At 49.0% G+C, this 20914-nt stretch overlaps 1 protein-coding gene across 2 annotated transcripts; it reads right to left on the bottom strand.

Moving 5' to 3' along the window:
* CD8B (CD8b molecule) lies at positions 910 to 19002 on the bottom strand. 2 transcript variants are annotated; one of them, NR_145981.1, is given in 6 exon segments: positions 910 to 1647; positions 3538 to 3762; positions 5800 to 5889; positions 9667 to 9756; positions 15427 to 15783; positions 18919 to 19002. NR_145981.1 is itself a non-coding variant. In NM_001348770.1 (6 exon segments), coding segments are annotated over 6 exon segments (630 nt in total). In that variant the 5' UTR covers positions 18962 to 19002; the 3' UTR covers positions 910 to 1634.

Raw genomic sequence — 20914 nt, 5'->3', positions numbered from 1 at the left:
ATCAAATCTGCATCCTCATAGATACTAGTCAGGTTCACTATAGCTGAGCCCTAATAGGAGCTCCATGGATGAGGTTTTGTGCATTTCCATCACAGGAGCCATCTCACCTTTTATTCAAGACTTTATTTTTAATGCCATTCTGAGCAATGTGGATGGAACTAAAGATTATCATACTAAGTGAAATAAATCAGAAAGAAAGATAAATACTGTATGATATCACATATGCAAAATCTAAAATATGATACAAGTGGACCTATCTATGAAACAGAAACAGATTCATGGACATGGAGAACAGTCTTGTAGTTGCCAAGAGGGAGGGGGTTGGGGAAGAGATGGAGTAGGAGGTTGGGGTTAGAAGATATAAACTATTATATAGAGAAGGGATAAACAGCAAGGTCCTACTATACAGCACAGGGAACTATATTCAATATCCTATGATAAAAGATAATGGAAAATATTTTTTAAAAAAAGAATGTATAGGAGCTCCCTGGTGGCTCGGCAGGTTAAGAACCCAGCATTGTGGAGTTCCTGCTGTGGTGCAGTGGTAACGAACCTGACTAGTATCCATGAGGATGTGGGTTTGATTGCTGGCCTCACTCAGTGGGTTAAGGATCTGGCATTGTTGTAAGCTGCATTGTAGGTCACAGATGAGGCTTGGATATGGCGTTGCTGTGGCTGTGGCTGTGGCTGGCAGCTGTATTCTCTGATTGGACCCCTAGCCCTGGAAATTCCATATGTTGCAGGTGTGCCCCTAAAAAAAAAAAAGAACCCGGCATTGCCATTGCTGTGGTGAAGTTTTAGTATTTGATGCAGGAACTTCTGCATGTTGCAGGTGTGACCAAAAAAAAAAAAAAAAAAAAAAGTGTGCGTGTGTGTATTCTTATTCAGAAATGAACACAACACTGTAAGTCAACTATACTTCAATAAAAATAAAAAAATACTTTATTTTTTACAACCAAGTTATTTTCATAAAAGAAACAGAGAGTGAAAGAAGAAATGTACAAGCCATGGGAGGGCAGAAAGTGAAAGCTGAGGAACTTCCTAGTGGGAAATCAAGTGGCCTCCTGGCCCCAAACCCCAAGTTTCCAGCCCCAAGGGAGGTCCTCAGAAACAGAGGTGAAAGGGGGAGCCAGCTCAGGCCCTCTTGGAAGCCTCCTTTCCAACCTGGGTCTGCTGCCTGGGGCTCTCTGTGGGGAAGGACAACTCCAGCCAGGGAAGACCAAGGGGACCCATCCCAGCACCATCCCATGAGAGACTCAGGTCTCAATGTCACCGCCCTACCAGGACAAAGCAAGGCGGTGGCTGGACCGTAAGACTGAAATTCCCAGCCCAAACAGGAGCTGGAAGTGCTGCACTGGAGCCATTTTGTACTCAATCCTGCATATGCCTTTCGAGTTGCAGAGAGGGCCCTGGGGCTCTGAAGGCTTCTCTCTCAGATTCCTGATGACTATGTAACAAGTTGCTCTCAGGCATGAGGTCCACAGAAAGAACTTGCAGTAGTTAAAAGCAGGCAGCTTTGGCAGGTTGGTGACATGTCCATGGTTGAGTGTGTCCTTTCGCTCTCATTTTTCCAGACCTTGTCCATCAGTGACCGATGTATTTTTGTAGCAGGACACCAAAAGCATATTCTCTGCTCACTTACAAAACCTGAAAACAATGGCAAGTTGTGAAACCACTTATTTTCAGGCAAATGCAATTGAATTCCCTGTAATGGAGATAAATGGATGCAGACGCCATTCTAAGAAAGAAGCCTAGGGCCAAGAGTTGTTATTAATATATTTTTAAGGCTCCATCTTAGTCATGAAAAATAATAAAAAAAAAAACCCTCAAAAAACACAGCCCTAAGAGCTCTAGCTTTGAATAGTGTTACTTCCTGCGGCACTTTCTAAGATAAGCAAGTCACCAATGCACACGAAGGGGCCAGAGGAAGGTGGCCTGCTGATGGGGGTGATTTTCTAGGGCCGGTTACAAAGGCTGGGGAATGTCTGCCCTGAACTGTGAATTGACCTTGGAACTGTTGGTCTGTGAGACCCGGGACTGTTTCATCCATACCTGGATCATGACAGCAAAACTCCTTTTTAAACTCCTTTTTAGCCACAAACCCTTTTGTTCAATGACATCTTACAGGTACGTGTAACTACAGCCCATGGATGAGAGCAGAGCTGTTCAGAATGAAGAGGGTGAGGGCACTGGGAGCCCACCCACCCCAGCCCCTTCTTCGTCTGAGCTGATCCTCAGAACCTCTGGATTTGCCAAAGCATGAGGTCCTGCAGCCACCCCCTCCAGAACTGGCATCAAATCACTGGGGAACAAGTTAAAAATGAAGGGGTGGGTGGGTGGGTGGGAGGCAGAACCACAGGCAGCACACACACCCCCCCCCCCCCCGGGTGCGGGGGAGTCGTTTTCCATAAAAGGTCACCACAGGAAAGATTTCAAACAGAACATTCTGGAGGTCTAGAGTTAGACAAATACACCTAAGTTACTATCTTTTAAGTATGAAGTAATTTCTAAATGCAGCACATAGGAGTTCCTGTGTAGTGGAGCCAGTTAAGGACCCAGCATTGTCACTGCAGTGGCTCCAGTTGCTGATGTGGTGAGGGTTCGATTCCTGGCCTGAGAACTTCCACATGCTGCTGATGCTGCTAAACCAAAAAAAAAGAAGGAAAAAAAAAAAAGAACAAATGAAATAATAGGCGATGAAGACTTTGGGGTATCCTGCTCTATGCATGCAAGAGCTAATTTTTTTAGGGGGGGGCCACGACCTTGGCATACGGAGGTTCCCAGGCTAGGGTTCAAATTGGAGCTGCAGTTGCTGGCCTGCACCACAGCCACAGCAACTCGGGATCCAAGCTGCATCTGCAACCTACACGACAGCTCATGGCAATGCTGGATTCCCCCACCCACTAAGTGAGGCCAGAGATCAAACCCGCCTCTTCAGTGGATACTAGTTGGATTCATTTCTGCTGTGCCACAACAGGAACTCTCAAGAGCTAATTGTTTATTCAATATCTTGTAATCATTATAGTAGAAAAGAATCTAAAGAAAGCATATACGACAAAAACCAATAAATAAATACATAAAATAAACAAGACAACAATATAGCAAAAAATGAATATATATAATAATTAAATCCCTTTGCCATACACCTGATATCAACACACCATTGTAAATCGGCTACAATTTTATTTTTGGTCTTTTTTGGACTTTTTAGGCAGTATATTGAGGTTCCCAGGCTAGGGGTTGAATCAGAGCTGTAGCTGCCAGCCTACACCACAGCCATAGCAATGCGGGATCCAAGCCTCGTCTTCAACTTACACCACAGCTCACGGCAACGCTGGATCCTTAACCCACTGAGTGAGGCCAGGGATAGAACCTGCAACCTCATGATTACTAGTCCAGTTCGTTAACCACTGAGCCACGACAGGAACTCCTAAATCAGCTATGATTAAAAAAAAAACTTTTTTAAAAGTTCATTGCTATCCTCAGGAGAGCTAAGCTCTAAATCTTACCATACTTGACATACACTTAAGCACTCACCGGCATCTCTACTTAGGTTTTGTCTTTGCCTGAACTCCATCTCCCCATCTGTTTGCACAGTGTATGATTTTTGAAGGTAGTGTCTGGCTGGGGCTCCTTGCAGCTGGAGGCTGTGAGCAGCCGCAGGGGCTGAGAAAGCCAGGGCCACACCCAGGCCTGAACACTTTTCCCAGGTCCCAGCTACTTACTGTTTCATGAGGCGATGCCAGGCTCTCCTCTGCAGGCCTGGAAGAAGAAAACAAGAGCAGTGGTTGGCCTGGGCTGTGAGCCGCTGACACTGAGCCCCAGAGAGCGAGGAGGGCGAAGAGGTGGGCAGCCGACACTTCAGCCCACTGCGTTGTGGGCTCTGCTCCAGACACTGCCTGGGTTTTAATCCCCTTAACGCTCAGGGCAAACCTATGAGTTGTATTTCACTCATTAGCTTTGTTTGCATATGGGGGAACTGAGGGAGAGAGCGAGCATGTTACTGAGTGACCTGCCCACCGTCCTGCAGCTAGTGAGTTGGCTTCTGTGCGGCCATAAACGTGTCACCTGCCTTTCACGGGGTGGAGGGTGGGGGTGGAGGGGTGTCAGGAAGGAGAGGCTGTACAGATAGTCCTAAACCAGAGCACGAATGTTCTGGGGGTGTACAAGAGTTCCCCTGGGACGTAGTCAGGAAATATGAGCATGTCTATTTACATATTTATCTCAACCTTTTTATCTTTTTTTTTTTTGCTTTTTTAGGGCACCTGTGGCATATGGAGGTTCCCAGGCTAGGGGTCTAATTGGAGCTGTAGCTGCTGGCCTGAACCACAGCCACAGCAATGCAGAATCCGAGCCGCGTCTGCGACCTACACCACAGCTTACGGCAATGCTGGATCCTTAACCCACTGAGCAAGGCCAGGGATCAAACCTGTGTCTCATGGATGCTAGTCAGATTCGTTAACCGCTGAGCCACGACAGGAACTCCTCAGCCTTTTTATCTTTGAAGTATATTTAACAACATAAACAGTATGTTAAATAAACATAGCTAACATAGCTATTAGTAATTTATTAAAGTATATTTATAATGCTATATTAAGTATGTACATACATAATAAATAAATACAGCCAATTGTAATTATTTAGTTTTTATAGTATTTGTACTCATTTTTTTTTCTTTTTATGGCTGAGCCTCTGGCATATGTAAATTCCTGGAGCAGGGTCAAATCAGTGCTGCAGTTGCTGGCCTACACCACAGCCACAGCAATGCCAGATCCATGCTGCATCTGTGACCTATACTGCAGCTTGCGGCAATGCCGAATCCTTAATCTACTGAGCGAGGCCAGGGATAGAACCCATAACCTCACAGATATGATGTCAGATTCTTAACTCACTGAGCCACAACAGGAACTCCCAAAAGATTTTTTTTTTTTTAACTAATGAGGTCCTTGATCAAAAATGTTTGCATACCACTAATAGTTCTTGGAGCAGATGAAATGGATCCCTTTTTTTGGGTGGCAATTGTATGCAAAAAATGTGTACATGGTGTCTTTCTCTGCAGAGGAGGTCCAAAATTGTCTTCATATGTTCAGACGGGTCTGTGACTTATAAAAGAGGCACGATCTAGTCCATGCCCTTGTGGGCCACCCTGAACCATTTTACAGAAGCCCAGAGAGGGTAAGTGGCTTGCTCAAGGTACACAGGAGAGGAGAAGAGTCAGGGGTAGACGCCAGGGCTCTGGGCTCCTGGCCAACTCTGCTGGCCTCCCCTGTAGCCCGGAGAACGAGGTGACCCCACCTCCAAAGTGGCTGAGAGCAGCAGCCATCTCTGTTTCCCTACAGCCTCACAGGGAGGATTTCTAGCCTCTGGGAACATAGCCCAAACCTCACTCTGTGCACCCTCATCTCTGTGCCCTGCTTCCACCCCAACTGCTCAGGGCCTTCCTGCTTACTGAACACAGGCCCCAGCTGGGCACTGGCAGGACTTTACAAAAGCCACCCTGTAAGGCAGGTAATACTGTTTCCCTGGGTGGGGCAGCTGAGGCTCAGGGGGCCAGGGCATGTGCCCAAGGTCATGGGATCAGGAATTAGCAATGTCAAATTCAATCCAGGTTTGTCTGACTCCAGAGACGGGGTGGTCTCTCATCCTTGCAGCTTGGCCTGGAACTTCCATGGGTTTAGGGGGTGGGGGCAAAGTTCCATCAGGCTGCCATCTGCCCTTCTCCCCCAGAGGAGGAAGGACCCTCGGGGACACCTCCAACAGCAGAAGGAGTGCATGATGGCCCAGGGGGGCACGACTTACAGTATACATGGACAGCAGCACCCAAGGACACCAGCAGAACCAGAAGGCCGGCCACCAGCAGGCCAATGATGAGGGGGGCACAGGCAGGGCCTGGAAAAGAGGCACATGTGGAACAATTGAGACTGCAGATAAATACAAAGAGGGAAAATCAACAGGGAGCTCCATTGCCCACAGAATACCACTGTTTGCCTATTTCCTTTTCATCTTGTCCCTAGGCATTTTAAGCATTGAGATCATTTCATATAGAAAATTTCATGCCCCACATCCATATTAAAAAAATCAGTAGAAGTTCCCTGGCGGCTCAGGAGGTTAAGGCTCTGGCATTGTCTTTCTATGGCTTTGGTTACTGCTGTGGCTTGGGTTCGAGCCCTGGCCTGAGAACTTTTGCATGCCACAGGTGAGGCCCCCCCCACCATCCAAAATTAATAAACTCAGGAGCTAACTTTTTCTTTGCATGCCACAGGTGAGGCCCCCCCGCCCCAAATTAATAAACTCAGGAGCTAATTTTTTCATTCCTTTTTAGGGCCACACCTGCGGCATATGGAAGTTCCCAGGCTAGGGGTCTAATTGGAGCTACAGCTGCCGGCCTACACCACAGTCACAGCAACACAGGATCCGAACGAGCCGTGTCCGTGACCTACACCAGAGCTCATGGCAAAGCCGATCCTTAACCTAGGCAGTGAGGCCAGGGATTGAACCTGTGTCTTCATGGATACTAGTTGAGTTTGTAACCTGCTAAGTCACAACAGGAACTCCCTCAATCTATTTTCATATATTGGCCATATTTGATTTTTTTCTTCTCTAAGTTGCCAATGTGTTCTTTGCCCATTTGGTATGCTATTTAAATAGCAGAAATTCTATTTCCAGGGCCCTAAATCCTTCTCTAACACCATTTGTGCCTCTATGGTTGGTCCCTGTGAATAGTTGAGGGGGCAGAACCAGGACCCATGGGTGAAAAAGGCAAGGCTGCAGATGTGGGCTCAAAGTTAAAAAAATTAGAAACAGTTCTGAATGTCACAGAAGTGGGAGAATGTTTACTGAAGACCTATCATGTGCCAAGTGCAGTCCTAAGTGCAAACTTCACCTTGGGAGGCAGGGAGGTATCACTATCGATTTTATCTCTCATTTTATAGTTCAGAAAAGCCGAGATTCAAAGAATTTCAATTACATGCCCAAGGTCACCTGGATACTAAAAGGCAGGGTGAGGGTTTGGATCCAGGTCCTCTGAGTTCTAAGGCCCCTGCTGGTCCCCCTGGGAGAGGGCAGGAGAGGTAATGGAGGGGATGGTGTGGGCCACCACGTGGGAGGGAGCCGGCCACGGCCCAGGCTGGATGTCGCCCGTGTGGAGAAGTTGGGTGAGAGGCCCTCGGAAGCCCCTCCCACTTCTGAGATGTACGGGTTTCTTTCCGCCTCTCATCTCCTCCATGGTGTTCCGACCTGGATGAGCCTCAGAATCATGATGCAAAGTGAAAGAAGCCAGGCCTGAGAGACCACGTGCTATATGATTCCATGTGTACGAAATGTCCAGAAGAGGCAAATCTATAGCAACAGAAAGTAGATTAGCAGTTGCCGGGGGCTGGTCTAGGAAAAGAGATTAGCCGTAAACGGACCCAGGGGATCTGACAGGCGGACAGAAATGTTCTAAAACTAGATCGTGGTGATGGCTGCATAACTTGGTAAACTGACTAATTTAATAATAAATTAGTAAATTAAATAATAAAAATTAATATCATATAATAGTAATGAATAAATAACTAAATTAATAATTAAATTCAGTAAGTAAATAATTGAATTAATTAAATTATAGTAAACAATTAATTAATATTTAATAGCAAATAACTTAAACAGTAAGTAATTTAAAATAATTAGATAACAAATAATTTTGAATAATTTTAAATAATTAAAACAACAGTAAATATTTTAATTAATAATTAATAGTAAATTATTAATTAAAAATTAAATTAATAGTAAATACTTAACATAATAAATAATAGTAAATAATTTACCGAGTTATGCAACCAGCGCCAAGGCACACCCAGGTTTTGCATCCTCATCTTAGCACCTCAATTGTATTTGCCTTTCGTGTCCTTTTTTGGTTCTACCCTGCCTGAAATCCTTTAGGCAAAGTTGTGGGGCACAAATACTTGATAAAAAAAGATCATTCTGTCTCTGCCTTTATGTTCCTTAAGACTTTGCCCTCCTGTACATGGCTTCGATTTGCTTTTTTTTTTTTTTTTAATGACTGCATTTGTTGCATATGGAAGTGCCATATGCCAGGGGTTAGATCCAAGCCTCAGCTGTGACCTATGCCGCAGATGTGGCAACGAAGGATCCTTTAATCCACTTGCTAGACTGGGGATCGAAACCGCACCTTCGCAGGGACCCAAGCTGCTGAAGTTGGATTCTTAACCCATTGTGCCTCAGCAGGAGGTCCCTGATTTGCTTTTTACTGTGATCTCATATGGCAGTTTCCCTCTCCCATGCTCTGGATCCTGTCAGATGCCTCTCTCCAGATCTTTCTGATACTTTATATATTTAAGACAAAGCAGCGCCAGCAGCACAAAGCAGCCCTGGTGTGGCTGCTTGTGGTTCGTTCTATTGGGTAAGAGCAGATGGCACTTTCTGTTTGTCACCAGTAACTCCGCGGGGACAGAGGTCCGTGTTTTTCCAGAAACACATTTGGCTGATGGGTTCCAGGAAAGAGTGCGTGTGTGTGACTCAGCTATAGTGTCTGGCGTCTGCGGCACAGCGCAGTGAGCTGGTCCACCCATTAGTAAAAGTATATTAAGCACACACTGTGTACTCGTAGGTCCTCCTTCCTATTAGGCATCAAAACTGGGAAAGGCTAAGGTGCTGGTTCTTTAGGTTTGATTTTTTTGTCTGTTAACAGCTTTATTGCAATATAATTTATATCTTGTAAAGTTCACCTGTTCAAAGTGTAGATTTTAAAGCCTTTTGGTATATTCACAGAGTTGTACAAACCATCACCATAATCTGCTTTTAGAACATTTTCATCTCCACCCAAAGAAATCCTGCGCCCATCAGCTGTCACTCCCCATTCCTTCCCCAAACCCCCAGGCTTAGGCGAGCACTAATGGACTTTCCGTCTTTATGGATTGTCATATTCTGGATATTTCTTATCAACAGAATCATAGAATAGATGGTCTTTTGTGACTAGCTTCTTCCATGGCATATTTTCGAGGTTCATTCATGTGGGAGCCTGTATCAGTACTTCATTCTTTTTTGTACGCTCTGTGGCATATGGAGTTCCCAGGCCAGGAATCAGATCCTAAACTGCAGATGTGGCGATGCCGGATCCTTAACCCACTGTGTTGGGCCAAGGATCGAACCCGCATCCCAGAGCTCTCAAGATGCCCCCAATCCCATTGTGCCACAGTGGGAACTCCAGTACTTCATTCTTGCTCACAGCTAAATAATATTGCATTGTATGGAGAGTCCAGATTTTGTTAATCCAGTCATCAGATGGTGGACATTTGAGTTGTCTTTACTTTTTGGCGATTATGAATAGTGCCACTATGAACATTTGAGTCCAAGTTTGGGGTGGGTGTACCCTTCATGAAGTTTTGTCCTGTGATGACGTGAGAGCGTGTCTCCCACTTGGCTGTGAGATGCTGGACAACAGCGCTGCTGTCACACTCAGCTCCCCTTCAGACCCCAGCTCAGGGCTACAGAAAGAGGCTACAGCCCACACTTGGGAAGAGCTTGTGAAAGAAAGGAAGGAAGGAGAGAAGGAGGGAGGGAGAGAAGGAGAAAGGGACAGAGGATGGAGGGAGGGAGGGAGGAGGGAGGGAAGAAAGGAAGGGTTCCATTGTGCTTCTGAGAATGCAGGGGGATGGGAGAACTCACCCTTTGGGGGCACCAGGTTTGGTAATCGGCATATTTTCTTCTTGGGTCTGGTCTTCTTGGTGGGCTGGGCAGTGGTGGGAAAGACATCAACTATAAAAGCAAGCAAGACACATATCTTAGCCAGGTAAACGGCAGGTGGACTTAGAGATAAAACTTAAAACTGCACATCTTATATTCAGATTCTAAAGTCCTTATCCATGTCCCCTAGCCTCTACAGGGCTTGACGGTCACAGATCAATAGAATTTTTTCTTTATTTCTTTTTTGGCCACACCTGCGCTATGTGGAAGTTCCTGGGCTAGGGATCAAATCTGTGCCACAGCAGCAACCCAATCCACTTCAGTGACAACACCAGATCCTGAACCTGCCGAGCCACAAGGGAACTCCAGACCAATAGAATTTTTGATCTACTTCCCCACTCCTCTGAGGGCCTAGGGATGGGGTCCACTTGGTGTCCACACAAATGTGGACAGTGCCCCAGCACCCTTGATTAACCATGTGTGACTTGGGGAAAGTCCTGTCACTTCTGTGTGCCTCAATTTCCCCATCTGCTGAAACCAAGATGGCCCCATCTCCTCCTTGGAGGGTTGTGAGAATTAAAGGGGACAGTATGCCCAGTAAGGTGAGCAGTAGAGGTGGCTCCTGGCTGAAGACCTTTATCTAAAGCCTGAGCCCCCAAGTCCTTGGCACAACCAGCCCCTCAGCCCAGCTGCCAATCCCTAAGCAAGTGGAGGAAAGTCACAGAAAGGAAGTGGGTGCCTTTTTCTGCACGGACAAAACCACTCAGGGTGTTGTATGTTGCAATGCCGGATTCTTAGCCCACTGAGCCAGGCCAGGTATCGAGCCTGCATCCTCACAGATACTAGTTGGGTTCGTTAACTGCTGAGCCATGACAGGAAATCCTGAAGAGATTTTCTGCACAATGGTAGGAGAAGGAATTGGGTGACATCATGAACTCAAACTCTAGGGTCAAGGGCACAGGGAGGGGCGGCCAATGTTTGGTCGTTTGGGTCTGGCATCTCCTATATAAAAAGCAGACACTTTGAGGCGTTCCCATCGTGGCTCAGTGGAAACAAATCTGACTAGTATTCCTGAGGACACAGGTTTGATCCCTGGCCTCGATCAGTGGGTTAAGGATCTGGTGTTGCCGTGAGCTGTGGTGTAGGATGCAGATATAGCTCGGATCTGGCGTTGAGGTGGCTGTGGTGTACACCAGCAGCTATGGCTGTAGCTCCGATTAGACCCCTAGCCTGGGAACCTCCATATAAAAAGACCAAAAAAAAAAGAAAAAGCAGACACTTTGGAACCTCACTGCCTAAGTGAAGGGAAGCAGAGAAAACATGCCCATTCTGCCTGCTCCGTGGTTTCTAGAAGAGCCAATGAACCAGAATTAACCCTTTCGAGGCCCCCACGGACTAGCAGCAGTGGTAGCAGTGCCAAGCACATCAGCTTAAGCTTATTGAACCCAACAATTTTGGGGATGAGCACTATTTTCCCCCACTTTATTCCTGAGGAAGCCTAGGCTCAGAGGACTGAAATAAACCACTTGCCCAAGTCTGGAGAGCCCAGGAACAGCAGGGTCAGCATCTGAGCCAAAAGATGCCCTATACCTGGATGGAGCTCCCTTGTGGTGCAGTGGGTTAAGGACTTGGCATTGTTACTTCAGTGGCTCAGATCATTGCTGTGGCTCGGGCTTGATCCCTGGCCTAGAAATTTCTATATGTCGTGGGCATGGCCAAAATAAAAAAAAAGAAAAGAAAAAAAGATGCCTATCCTAGGCTCTCACCCTGCCACACTGCCTCGGAGGCAAATGTTGTTTTTTTTTTTTCTTTGGCCTCACCCAGGGCTTGCGGAACTTCCCGGGCAGTTAAGCACATCAGGTCATCAGAATGCTAAGGGAGGAGTTCCTGCTGTGGTGCAGGGGAAACGAATCCGACCAGGAACCATGAAGTTGCAGTTTTGATCCCTAGCCTCTTTCAGTGTTGGTTAAGGATCTGGTGTTGCCGTAAGCTGTGGTGTAGGTTGTAGACGCAGCTTGATTCCTGCGGCTGTGGTATAGGCCAGCATCTGGGAACTCCATATACCACAGGTTTGGCTCTTAAAAAACAAACAAACAAACAAAAGGCAAAAAAAAAAAAAAAAAAAGAACACTAAGAGAGACTGTTGTGAAAGGAAAAGTGGCCTCAGTATCATGCTCTGAATGCCTGTGAGGAGCCAGCCCTTTGCTGGAGTGCCACGGCCTTTTACCCACTTCAGTCCTGGAAAGTGTTCATTCCCCTACATTTTTTTTTTAGGGTCACACCTGAGGCATATGGAAGTTCCCAGGCTAGGGGTCGAATTGGAGCTACAGCTGCTGGCCTACACCACAGCCACAGCAATGCTAGATCCAAGCTGCGTCTGCGACCTATACCAGAGCTCAAAGCAACACCAGATCCTTAACCCACTGGTTGAGGTCAGGGATCGACCCCACATCCTCATGGATACTAATCAGGTTCATTATTGCTGAGCCACGACAGGAAAACCCACTCCTCTACTTCATACACAAGGAGGCACAGAAGCTCCCAGCAGGCAGTGGTGCTCTTCGAGGTGACCAGTTCTCCAGGACCTCTCACCTTGGCTGGGCACAGAGGCTCAGAGCTGATGGGGGTTGTTCCATTTTTTGGGGGGGCTCCCCCGTGACATATGCATTTCCTGGGCCAAGGATCAGATCTGAACCACAGTCCTGACCTAAGCCGAAGCTGTGGCAGGGCTGGATCCTTAATCCACTGTGCCAGGCTGGGACTCAAACGTGCATCCCAGCTGCTCCCAAGACGCCACCAATCCCATTGCACTAAGTAGGAACGCTGAGACTCATTCCATTTTAATGTCTTCATGTCCAGACTCAGAACCCCTGGATTCTTCTGAGTCTGGGGTTCTACCTCCCCCCCAGTTCAAAACTCCACCCTTTTCTACTCTTTAAAATGGGTAGGGGAGTTCCCGTTGAGGCTCAGTGAGTTAAGAACCCAACTAGTATCCATGAGCATGTAGGTTTGATTTCTGGTCTTGCTCAGAGGGTTCAGGATCCGATGTTGCTGTGAGCTGTGGTGTAGGTCACAGAAGTGGCTCAAATCCCACATTGCTGTAGTTGTGGTGTAGGCCTGCCGCTGCAGCTCCAATTTGTCCCCTAGCCCGGGGAACGTCCATAGGCTGCAAATGTGGCCCTAAAAAAAGGTAAAATGGGGAGTTCCCGTCATGGCGCAGTGATTAACAAATCCGACCAGGAACCAAGAGGTTGCGGGTTCGATCCCTGGCCTTGCTCAGTGGATTAAGGATCTGCGTTGCCATGAGCTGTGGTGTAGGTCGCAGACGCGGCTCGGATCCTGCGTTGCTGTGGCTCTGTTGTAGGCTGGCGGCTACAGCTCCGATTAGACCCCTAGCCTGGGAACCTCCATATGACGCGAGAGTGGCCTAAGAAATGGCAAAGAGACAACAACAACAACAACAAAAAGGTAAAATGGGTAGGACTTTTGAGTCCATGGTATTTTGAGGGGCCTGAAAAAAGCCAATCTTCTCCCACATACTTTCTCTACCATCCAGGCTTCCTCGTTTCAGTTGTACTGATCTTCCAAGCAGGAGCATGGGCTCTGGATACCCTGCCCCGGGGAGATGGTATGGCTGCGAGCACGTGGCTTTGGGGAAGGACTGCCGTTCCTGGGATGCTGGGCAGCAGGAGGGTTTGGAAGATCAAAGCTGGGAGTGAGTGGGTGATGGTGGAGGTGGGCAGAGGCTTCTGAAAACCAGTTTTGCTTATTTCACCATCCACCTTTCTTAGACCCTGAAATTTCATGAGTGGGAAGTGTGGGGCTTACAGAGACAAAAACAATAAACCAAACCCTAACCTCAAACTCAAAAAGGCCCCAGTTTTCAATACAAGAATCAGTTAACACTCCCCCAACCTTCAGGGATGCCTTGGTTTCTTGTCCAGAGATCTCTCCCAACCATCCCCCCCTCCGCCTCCTGATTTCTAAGACCTGAGGCTGGGGAGATGGGTCTGGGTCATCACTCTGGCTTGTGCCTTCTTAATTTTGCCACTGTCCCTGCATGTCACATGCTGAGTAGTCTAATTCTTGGAGGGTCCCCTGTCACTCTCAATGCCCCCAGCTTGAGAATATCCCAAGGGAGCAGGAAGCACCTGGTCCTGGGCTAACCTGGGACATGGGGCTTTGAGAATTCCTTCACACCCTTGATAGCTTCATCCTCACTGTCCAATACGGCAGCCACCTGCCACGTGTGCTGTAGAGCACGTGAAATGTGGCCAGCCTGACCTGAGCTGTGCTGTACGGGTAAAGTATACATGGAGCCCTTAATACGAAAAATGAATGTAAGATACTTCAGTAACGATTTTTACCCTGATTACATGCTGAAATCGTAACATTGCTGAGAAGCTGGTTTAAATGAAATATGCAATTTCAATGCAATTTAAATTAATTTCACTTGTTTCTTTAGACTTATTTAAACGTGGCTATTGGAAAATTCCGAGGGTTTTTCTTTTCTTGCTGTTATTGTTGTTGTCTTTTTTGGCTGCTCTGCGGCATGTGGAGTTCCTGGACCAGGGATCAGATCAGAGCTGTAGTTTCAACCTAAGCCTCGGCTGTGGCAATGCCAGATTCTTAACCCACAGTGCCTGGCCAGGGATGGAACCTCTGTCCCAGAGATCCCAAGATGCCATTGATCCCATTGAGTGACAGGAAAATGCTAAATTACATCTTTGGCTCAAAATACATTTCTACTGGACATGCTAATTTAACTCCTGAGGAACCGAAGCTTCTAAGGGCCAGAGGGAGTCATGCAGCCCCGCAATACAAATGGGAAGACTGAGGCCCAGGGAGGGGAGTGACAGTAAATTGATAGCTGAATTTGCAGCTGGGTCTGGGGTCCAGCCTTCTCACTCACTACATGTCTTGGTGTGGGCTCAAGCCATGGGCGTCCATGCACAATAAGAGGACAGCTGCCCTCCACTGCCCTAGAAGTGCTTTATATCCAGGCAGCAAGGACGTTCTTTCCCTGTGTGCACACTCGAAGGGGATTCTCTTTCTTTCTTTTTCTTTCTTTCTTTCTTTCTTTCTTTCTTTCTTTCTTTCTCCTTTTGCGGCAAGTCTCTTGTCTTTTTATAGAAGTTCCCTGGGTAGGCGTCAAATTGGAGCTGCAGCTGCCAGACTACAACACAGCCACATCACCGGATCCAAGTCGCATCTGGGACCTATGCTGAAGTCTGTGGCAATGCTGGATCCTTAATCCACTGAGCAAGGCCAGGGATTAAACCTGAATCCTCACGGATACTATGTCAGGTTCTTAACCCACCAAGCCACAATGGTAACTCCTCAGAGGGGATTTCTGAGAAGACTATTAAGTCTGGGAAAGTGGCCCAACCCAGCCACAGCCTTGGGGGGCGGGGAGGGGGCTAGTTTGGATGAAAGACAGCCCCCCACTTTCCACAGAAGAAGCAGTGAAACATCTAAGCACCTCATCTACAATGAGAATCAAACGGCACCTGCCTCCCAGGACAGCTGACAGCATTGAGTGGAATAACTACATACAACTCTTGCACCTGCTTGGCCCAGAGTTCCTTTTTCTCTATTTTTGGTAATGATGTTGCTCCTGGCAATCGTCCCCCTTCTGCAGAGTGGGGCTCGCTGAGAATGGGAGCCCATCCCAGGGCCTGACACACACCCAGCACCCAGTAGGTGTTCTATGCTTTTGACGGCACTGAGCCAGATTCTTACCCACACTCAGCCGAGTTCCCTTCCCAAAGGTCAGCTCGGGGTTGCCAACAGCCATGCAGAAGTAGTTGCCACTGTCCGCAGGCTTCACGTGTCGGAGTTGGAGAAGGTAGCGGGAAGAATCTTGAAGCACAGTTAGCTGCTTCTCCGTCTCCTTGCCATACACAGGGTTTCCGTTAGGAATCCAGAGGGCCAGGAATTCGTAGTGGCTGTTGGCACTCGGGGCCTGACGCAGCCTCAGCCAGTAGATGCGAGTGTTGGTGGGGAAAGTTCTGGCTTCACAGGACAGCTTCACCGTCTGGTTGGTTTGAGCCATCACAGACGAAGGAGTCTGCAGGAGTGCTGAGCCACCGTGGAGAGCTACGAGAAGCAGAAGGAGCAGAGACCATCAGCACGCTTTCCTGGCCACGGGTGTGGGGGCCGCAGAGTTGCCCTGAGTCAGGTATGAGAAGAGAAGCTATGGAAGTGCCCGCCTGGTTGCAGGGCCCAGGGGCTGGGTGAGAAGCAGCTGGCGGGCCCCGGACTCAGAGCTCAGGCACCCCATCCCCCAGAAGATTATCTGCCAAGCAGGTGTTCAGGATGCCAGCCTGACAAAGGGGACAGGGGAGAGGCCATTTGTGGATGGCATACTTATATGCCCAGCTCTTTGCACAAACTACCTCGATCAAGCCCCAGACTTAATTTAGGATTTTTATTCCCAATACCTCAGGAGGAACTGAGGCATGAAATGACTTGTCCCACTTGAGGAGTTCCCGTCATGGCTCAGTGGTTAACAAACCCAACTAGTATCCATGAGGATGTGGGTTTGATCCCTGGCCTTGCTCAGTGGGTTAAGGATCTGGCATTGCCGTTAAGCCATGGTATAGGTTGAAGATGCAGCTTGGATCCCGAGTTGCTGTGGATGTGGTGTAGGCCGGCAGCTGTAGCTCCAATTAGACCCCTAGCCTGAGAATCTCCATATGCTGTGGGTGCAGCCCTAAAAGGACAAAAGACAGAAAAGAAAAAGGAAAAAAAAAAAAAAAAAAAAGTCTAACGTGCAGTTAGTTGTGACCTGAGAGTCAAACTTAAGGATTCAGCCTGAGGGCAAAGCTGGTTCCTTTTAACCTTGCCCTGCTGCCGCTCTATGTACAGACCTTCAAAAGACTATGAGCAGCTGAAGAAGACCCAGAGCAAGCTGGGAGAGGACTCAGAATCACCAGCAGAGCACGTGGCTGGTCTGGCCAACCTACAGGACATCCAGACACCATTTCTGGACATTGACAACAATCAGCAAGAGGAATTCGCTATCCCCTGGTAGGCACAGTTATAATCCATTCCTCTCCAGCCCAGGAGTCGAGTGGTGTCTGGATCCCCATTCCTGAGTGGAAGGACAGACACCCCAAAAGCAGAGGTAGCAGTTCATTTGTCTCAGAAGGGAAGCTCCTGCAGGCAGGGCGTGGACCCGGCCTTGAACCCAGCCTGTGCCCTGCACCAGTTGTGGGACCTCTGGCAGGTCAGGGAGACTGTCTCCTCCATGTAAAAGGAGGGTGGCTTGGTGTCACTGTCCTGCCTGCTCCGGAGGCCTAGAAGTTCCAAAAAAAAGTAAGTGGATAAGTCATCGTCTATGTGTCTCACATCTCCAGGTTGTTACTGGCAGCAAGTGCAATTTTAAGGAGAGGGTTAGAATGGGTCTTTCATGGCCAAGTACGACAAACCAAATCTGACCTTGTAAGCCTTTCATTTTAGCTGTGGGGCAGAGGAGACCTCGCAGAACAGGGTGGAGGCCCGGGAGCATCTGGAGGCCCAGAGAAGACACGGATTTCCTGGGCGGGCAGAGAGGGGCCGGTGTGTGTGTGTGTGTGTCTGTGTCTGTGTCTGTGTCTGTGTACCCAAGGCTTGCCGAGGCCCATATTCACAAGCTTGCCTGTTCTTTTGGCTCAGGCTCCCAGGCTCCACAGTACTAAAGAAATAAACTTAAACTTTTAGCCTCCCCTCATAGATTGCTCTGAGCTTCTGCTCCCACTGAAAATGAAACAGTACCCAGGGCCCAAGTGGCTGCTGGGCCTTCTCAGAAAACCCCCCAAATACAGTGCTGCCTTTTCAGCAGCGTAGAGGTTCTTCACTCTTTGGAGTCACTGACCTCTTGGGGGAGATAAGAATGGATAACACCAATATTTGCTGAGCTGTGCTGAGCACAGTGTGTGCATTGTCTCATTTAATGCTCAGCAAGTCCTTTGGGAGGAAATAGACGCAGTGGACACATGAGGGAATAGAAGCTCGTGAAGGTTAAGGATCTGCTCAAGGTCACACAGCCTGTGTAGTGGATTCAGATTCAACCCTTGGTCTGGGACCTTAGAATCGGAGCTTCAAGCCAGTCCTTGAATTGAGGGTTCCTGTGATCCTCTCCAGGATCTTGCCATGGGCTCCTGGGCACAGAGTGGGGCTGCAAACATGCAGACTCCCCAAGTCCTTCCCAGAAAGCCCAGCAGGGACTCCTCCAGAGCCAGAGGGGGCCGAGGGGCCTGGGGCTCCGTGTAGAATTCTAACCTACGTCCTGACTTGAAGACTTCCTGGCTGAGACACACCCCGGTCTCTCTATTACCCACTGGCTTTTTGGCCCTGGAGACCAAAGCCCTGGCTGTGCCGAGCCCCATCGGTGCTATTGACACAGAGCCGGCCCTTGCCATAGGCATGGTCTCATTTAATTCCATTCTCAGAGGGACCTGCTGTTTCTAAAGTGTCTGGCAATGAGGCTGGAAGTTTTGAACGGCCTGGACTAGCTTCTGCTTGAGATGCTGTTGTGGTCACTAGGTCAGAGCCTGGGCAGGCAGGCCTCTGGAAGGAGGACCAGCTTTGGGCTTTTTGGACAAGAGAGGAAATCAACCACAGGTTAGTAGTGGGCAGTTTGGTGTGTGTATGTGTGTGTTGTGGGGGGTGGTTCTTCTAAAAGGCAGTTGGACTGGGTTTGGTTAGAGGGACAGACTCCCCTCTGCTTTCCACCCCCAACCAAGGCTGCATGTTCTGGGGGCCACACAGTCCATGACATCCACCCCCAGGAAATATTAGGGAACCAGGGGACCCTGGGAATGTACCCAGATGTCAAGCACCAAAGTGAGAACTGGGCCCTGGCCCCTTCCTGGGGGTACAGCCCTGCTGGGCCCCGGACAAGGGCATTTTCCTCCCTTTCTTTTCTTCCTTCCCAGCTCCTTCAACCCTCTCTCCGGACTCCCGTTCTCCCTCCTCTCTTCCTGTCTTCTCTTCTCTTAGGCTCAGCCTTTTGGGCTAAGGTAGCCTTTAACCTGAGGCTCCAGGGACTCCTGGGGTAATGAGCTCCGGGGAGGTTCCCACCCCTCCTCCAGGGACCGTGGCTGCCGCTGCTTCCCCTCCGCGCCCCGCGCAGCCACGGGCTCCGGGCTCCGCATCGCAGGGGGACAGCCTTCCCCAAATGCCTTGGCTCAGGCCAGCGGCAGATCACCCGCTCCTCCGCCCGCGCTCCCCGTGGTCTCCCCTTCTTACTTGACAGCTGCGCGGCAATGAGGAGCCAGAGCCTCGGCTGCATCTTGGCGCGCCCGGGAACACCTGGTCCCGATGGTCTCGGCTGAGACGGTGCGGGCTGGAACCGGGCGGGGCAGCCGGGGGGAGGGGGGATAGCGGGGAGGGAGGGCCCCGCGGGAAGAGGGGCGGGAGCCTGGTGTGAGGATGGCGAGGTCTCCGCCCTCATCCTCCCCGCATTGCAAAGGTCTTGGCTGCATTTCCAGTAAGGAGGTGACCCCGCTGTCCGCGTCAAGCAATTGCACGTGAGTGATCGCCTCTTGCTCTGGAAGGTGGTCAGCACAGGGTCATGACTCCATGCGACTCCAGAGGAGGCCACTGAGACTCAGAGATGCCAGGATGCTCAGGAGGCCCCCACAGGAGTGGTGGTGGAGCAGGACCCCAACTCCAGTCACTTCCTTCCTTTTTGAGTAGTTATGGAGCGCCTCCTGGGTACCCTGGGCCCAGTGGAGTCTGGGGGTGACCAAGACCTAGACCCTGCCCTCAAGGGCACGCACTTGTAAGGGCGAAGGAAAGTTAACTGATGAGACATGCAGTCTGATAGTGAGGAGGGTGTGCTGTGGCAGGGGAGAGGGGCCCCCACCTCTGCCTGGCCTGGGGCAGAGCCAGACCTACACCTTCAGGGTCAGGAAGAGCTTAGAGTATGATATTCTCTTTACCCTCCTCACTCGTGTAATTCCTGTTAAAATAACGCTGAAACAGGGACTCAGCAGAAGATCAACAAAGACGTCTACTTTGAAGCTGTGTGTGTGGCGGCGGGGAGGCTCAAGTTCACCCTGCTCTCCTGCTGTGTGGGTGCTGCAAAGCTATGGAGCTTTGGCTGCCAGTGATGCAGTCCAGTCCTGGGCAGGGAGACTTATCAGGGTGATCTTCCTGTTCAAGGGCCAAGTGCAGGTTCACAGAGGGAGGGGGTTGGGCTGTTGGAGGAGGGCGTTCCAAGAATACTGAGGGCCTGTGGGCCCAAGGGAGCCTGGGGAGGGCAGTGGGAGGAAGCCACCTTATCAACAAGGACCTAAACCTGCAGACCAGTTGGTTTGGACCTAAACTCTGAGAGATTTGAGTTAATTGAGAGGGGATGGAGTGTCCCTGAAGGGATTGAAAGCAGGCGGCAGGGCAAGGACACTTCCAGCATCCGGAGCCAATCTCCTTTGTCCTATAACTGTGGCGTATAAATTATATTGATTTGTTTGTTTGTTTGTTTTTTGCTTTTTAGGGCCAAACTCGAGGCATATGGAGGTTCCCAGACTAGTGGTCAAATCGGAGCTACAGCTGCCATCCAACACCACAGCCGCAGCAACACCGGATCCTTAACCTACTGAGCGAAGCCAGGAATTGAACCTGCAACCTTATTTTTTATATTTTATTTCTTTGTCTTTTTTAGGGCTGCACCCATGGCATATGGAAGTTCCCAGGCTAGGGATCTAACTGGAGCTGTAGCCACTGGCCTATGCCAGGCGAACAGTAACGCTGGATCCGAGCCGCATCTGCGGCCTACACCACAGCTCACAGCAACGCTGGATCCTTAACCCACTGAGCAAGTCCAGGGATCAAACCCAAAACCTCATGGTTCCTAGTTGGATTCATTAACCACTGAGCCATGATGGGAACTCCCTAACCCACAACCTTATGGTTCCTAGTCAGATTCATTTCTGCTGCCACATGATGGGAACTCCTTGATTTGTTTTTATGTTGAATCACCCTTGCAGTCCCAGGACAAGTCATGGTGTGTAATCATTTCAACATGTAGTTGGGTTTTGTTTGCTAGTATTTTGCTGAGGATTTTTGTAACTATATTCATAAGAGATATTGGTCTCTAGTGTGACCTTTGTACAAGATTGACCACTGAGCTATTTTGATCTGTGAATGCTTTTATTTTATTCGTTTTCTTTTTAGGGCCACACCTGTGGCATTTGGAAGTTCCCAGGCTAGGAGTTGAATTGGAGCTGCAGCTGCCAACCTA

The sequence above is a fragment of the Sus scrofa genome, chromosome 3, assembly GCF_000003025.6.
Source record: "Sus scrofa isolate TJ Tabasco breed Duroc chromosome 3, Sscrofa11.1, whole genome shotgun sequence".
Taxonomy (NCBI): domain Eukaryota; kingdom Metazoa; phylum Chordata; class Mammalia; order Artiodactyla; family Suidae; genus Sus; species Sus scrofa.
The sequence above is the reverse complement of the archived record's forward strand: the minus strand, read 5'-3'. Positions and strand labels throughout refer to the sequence as shown.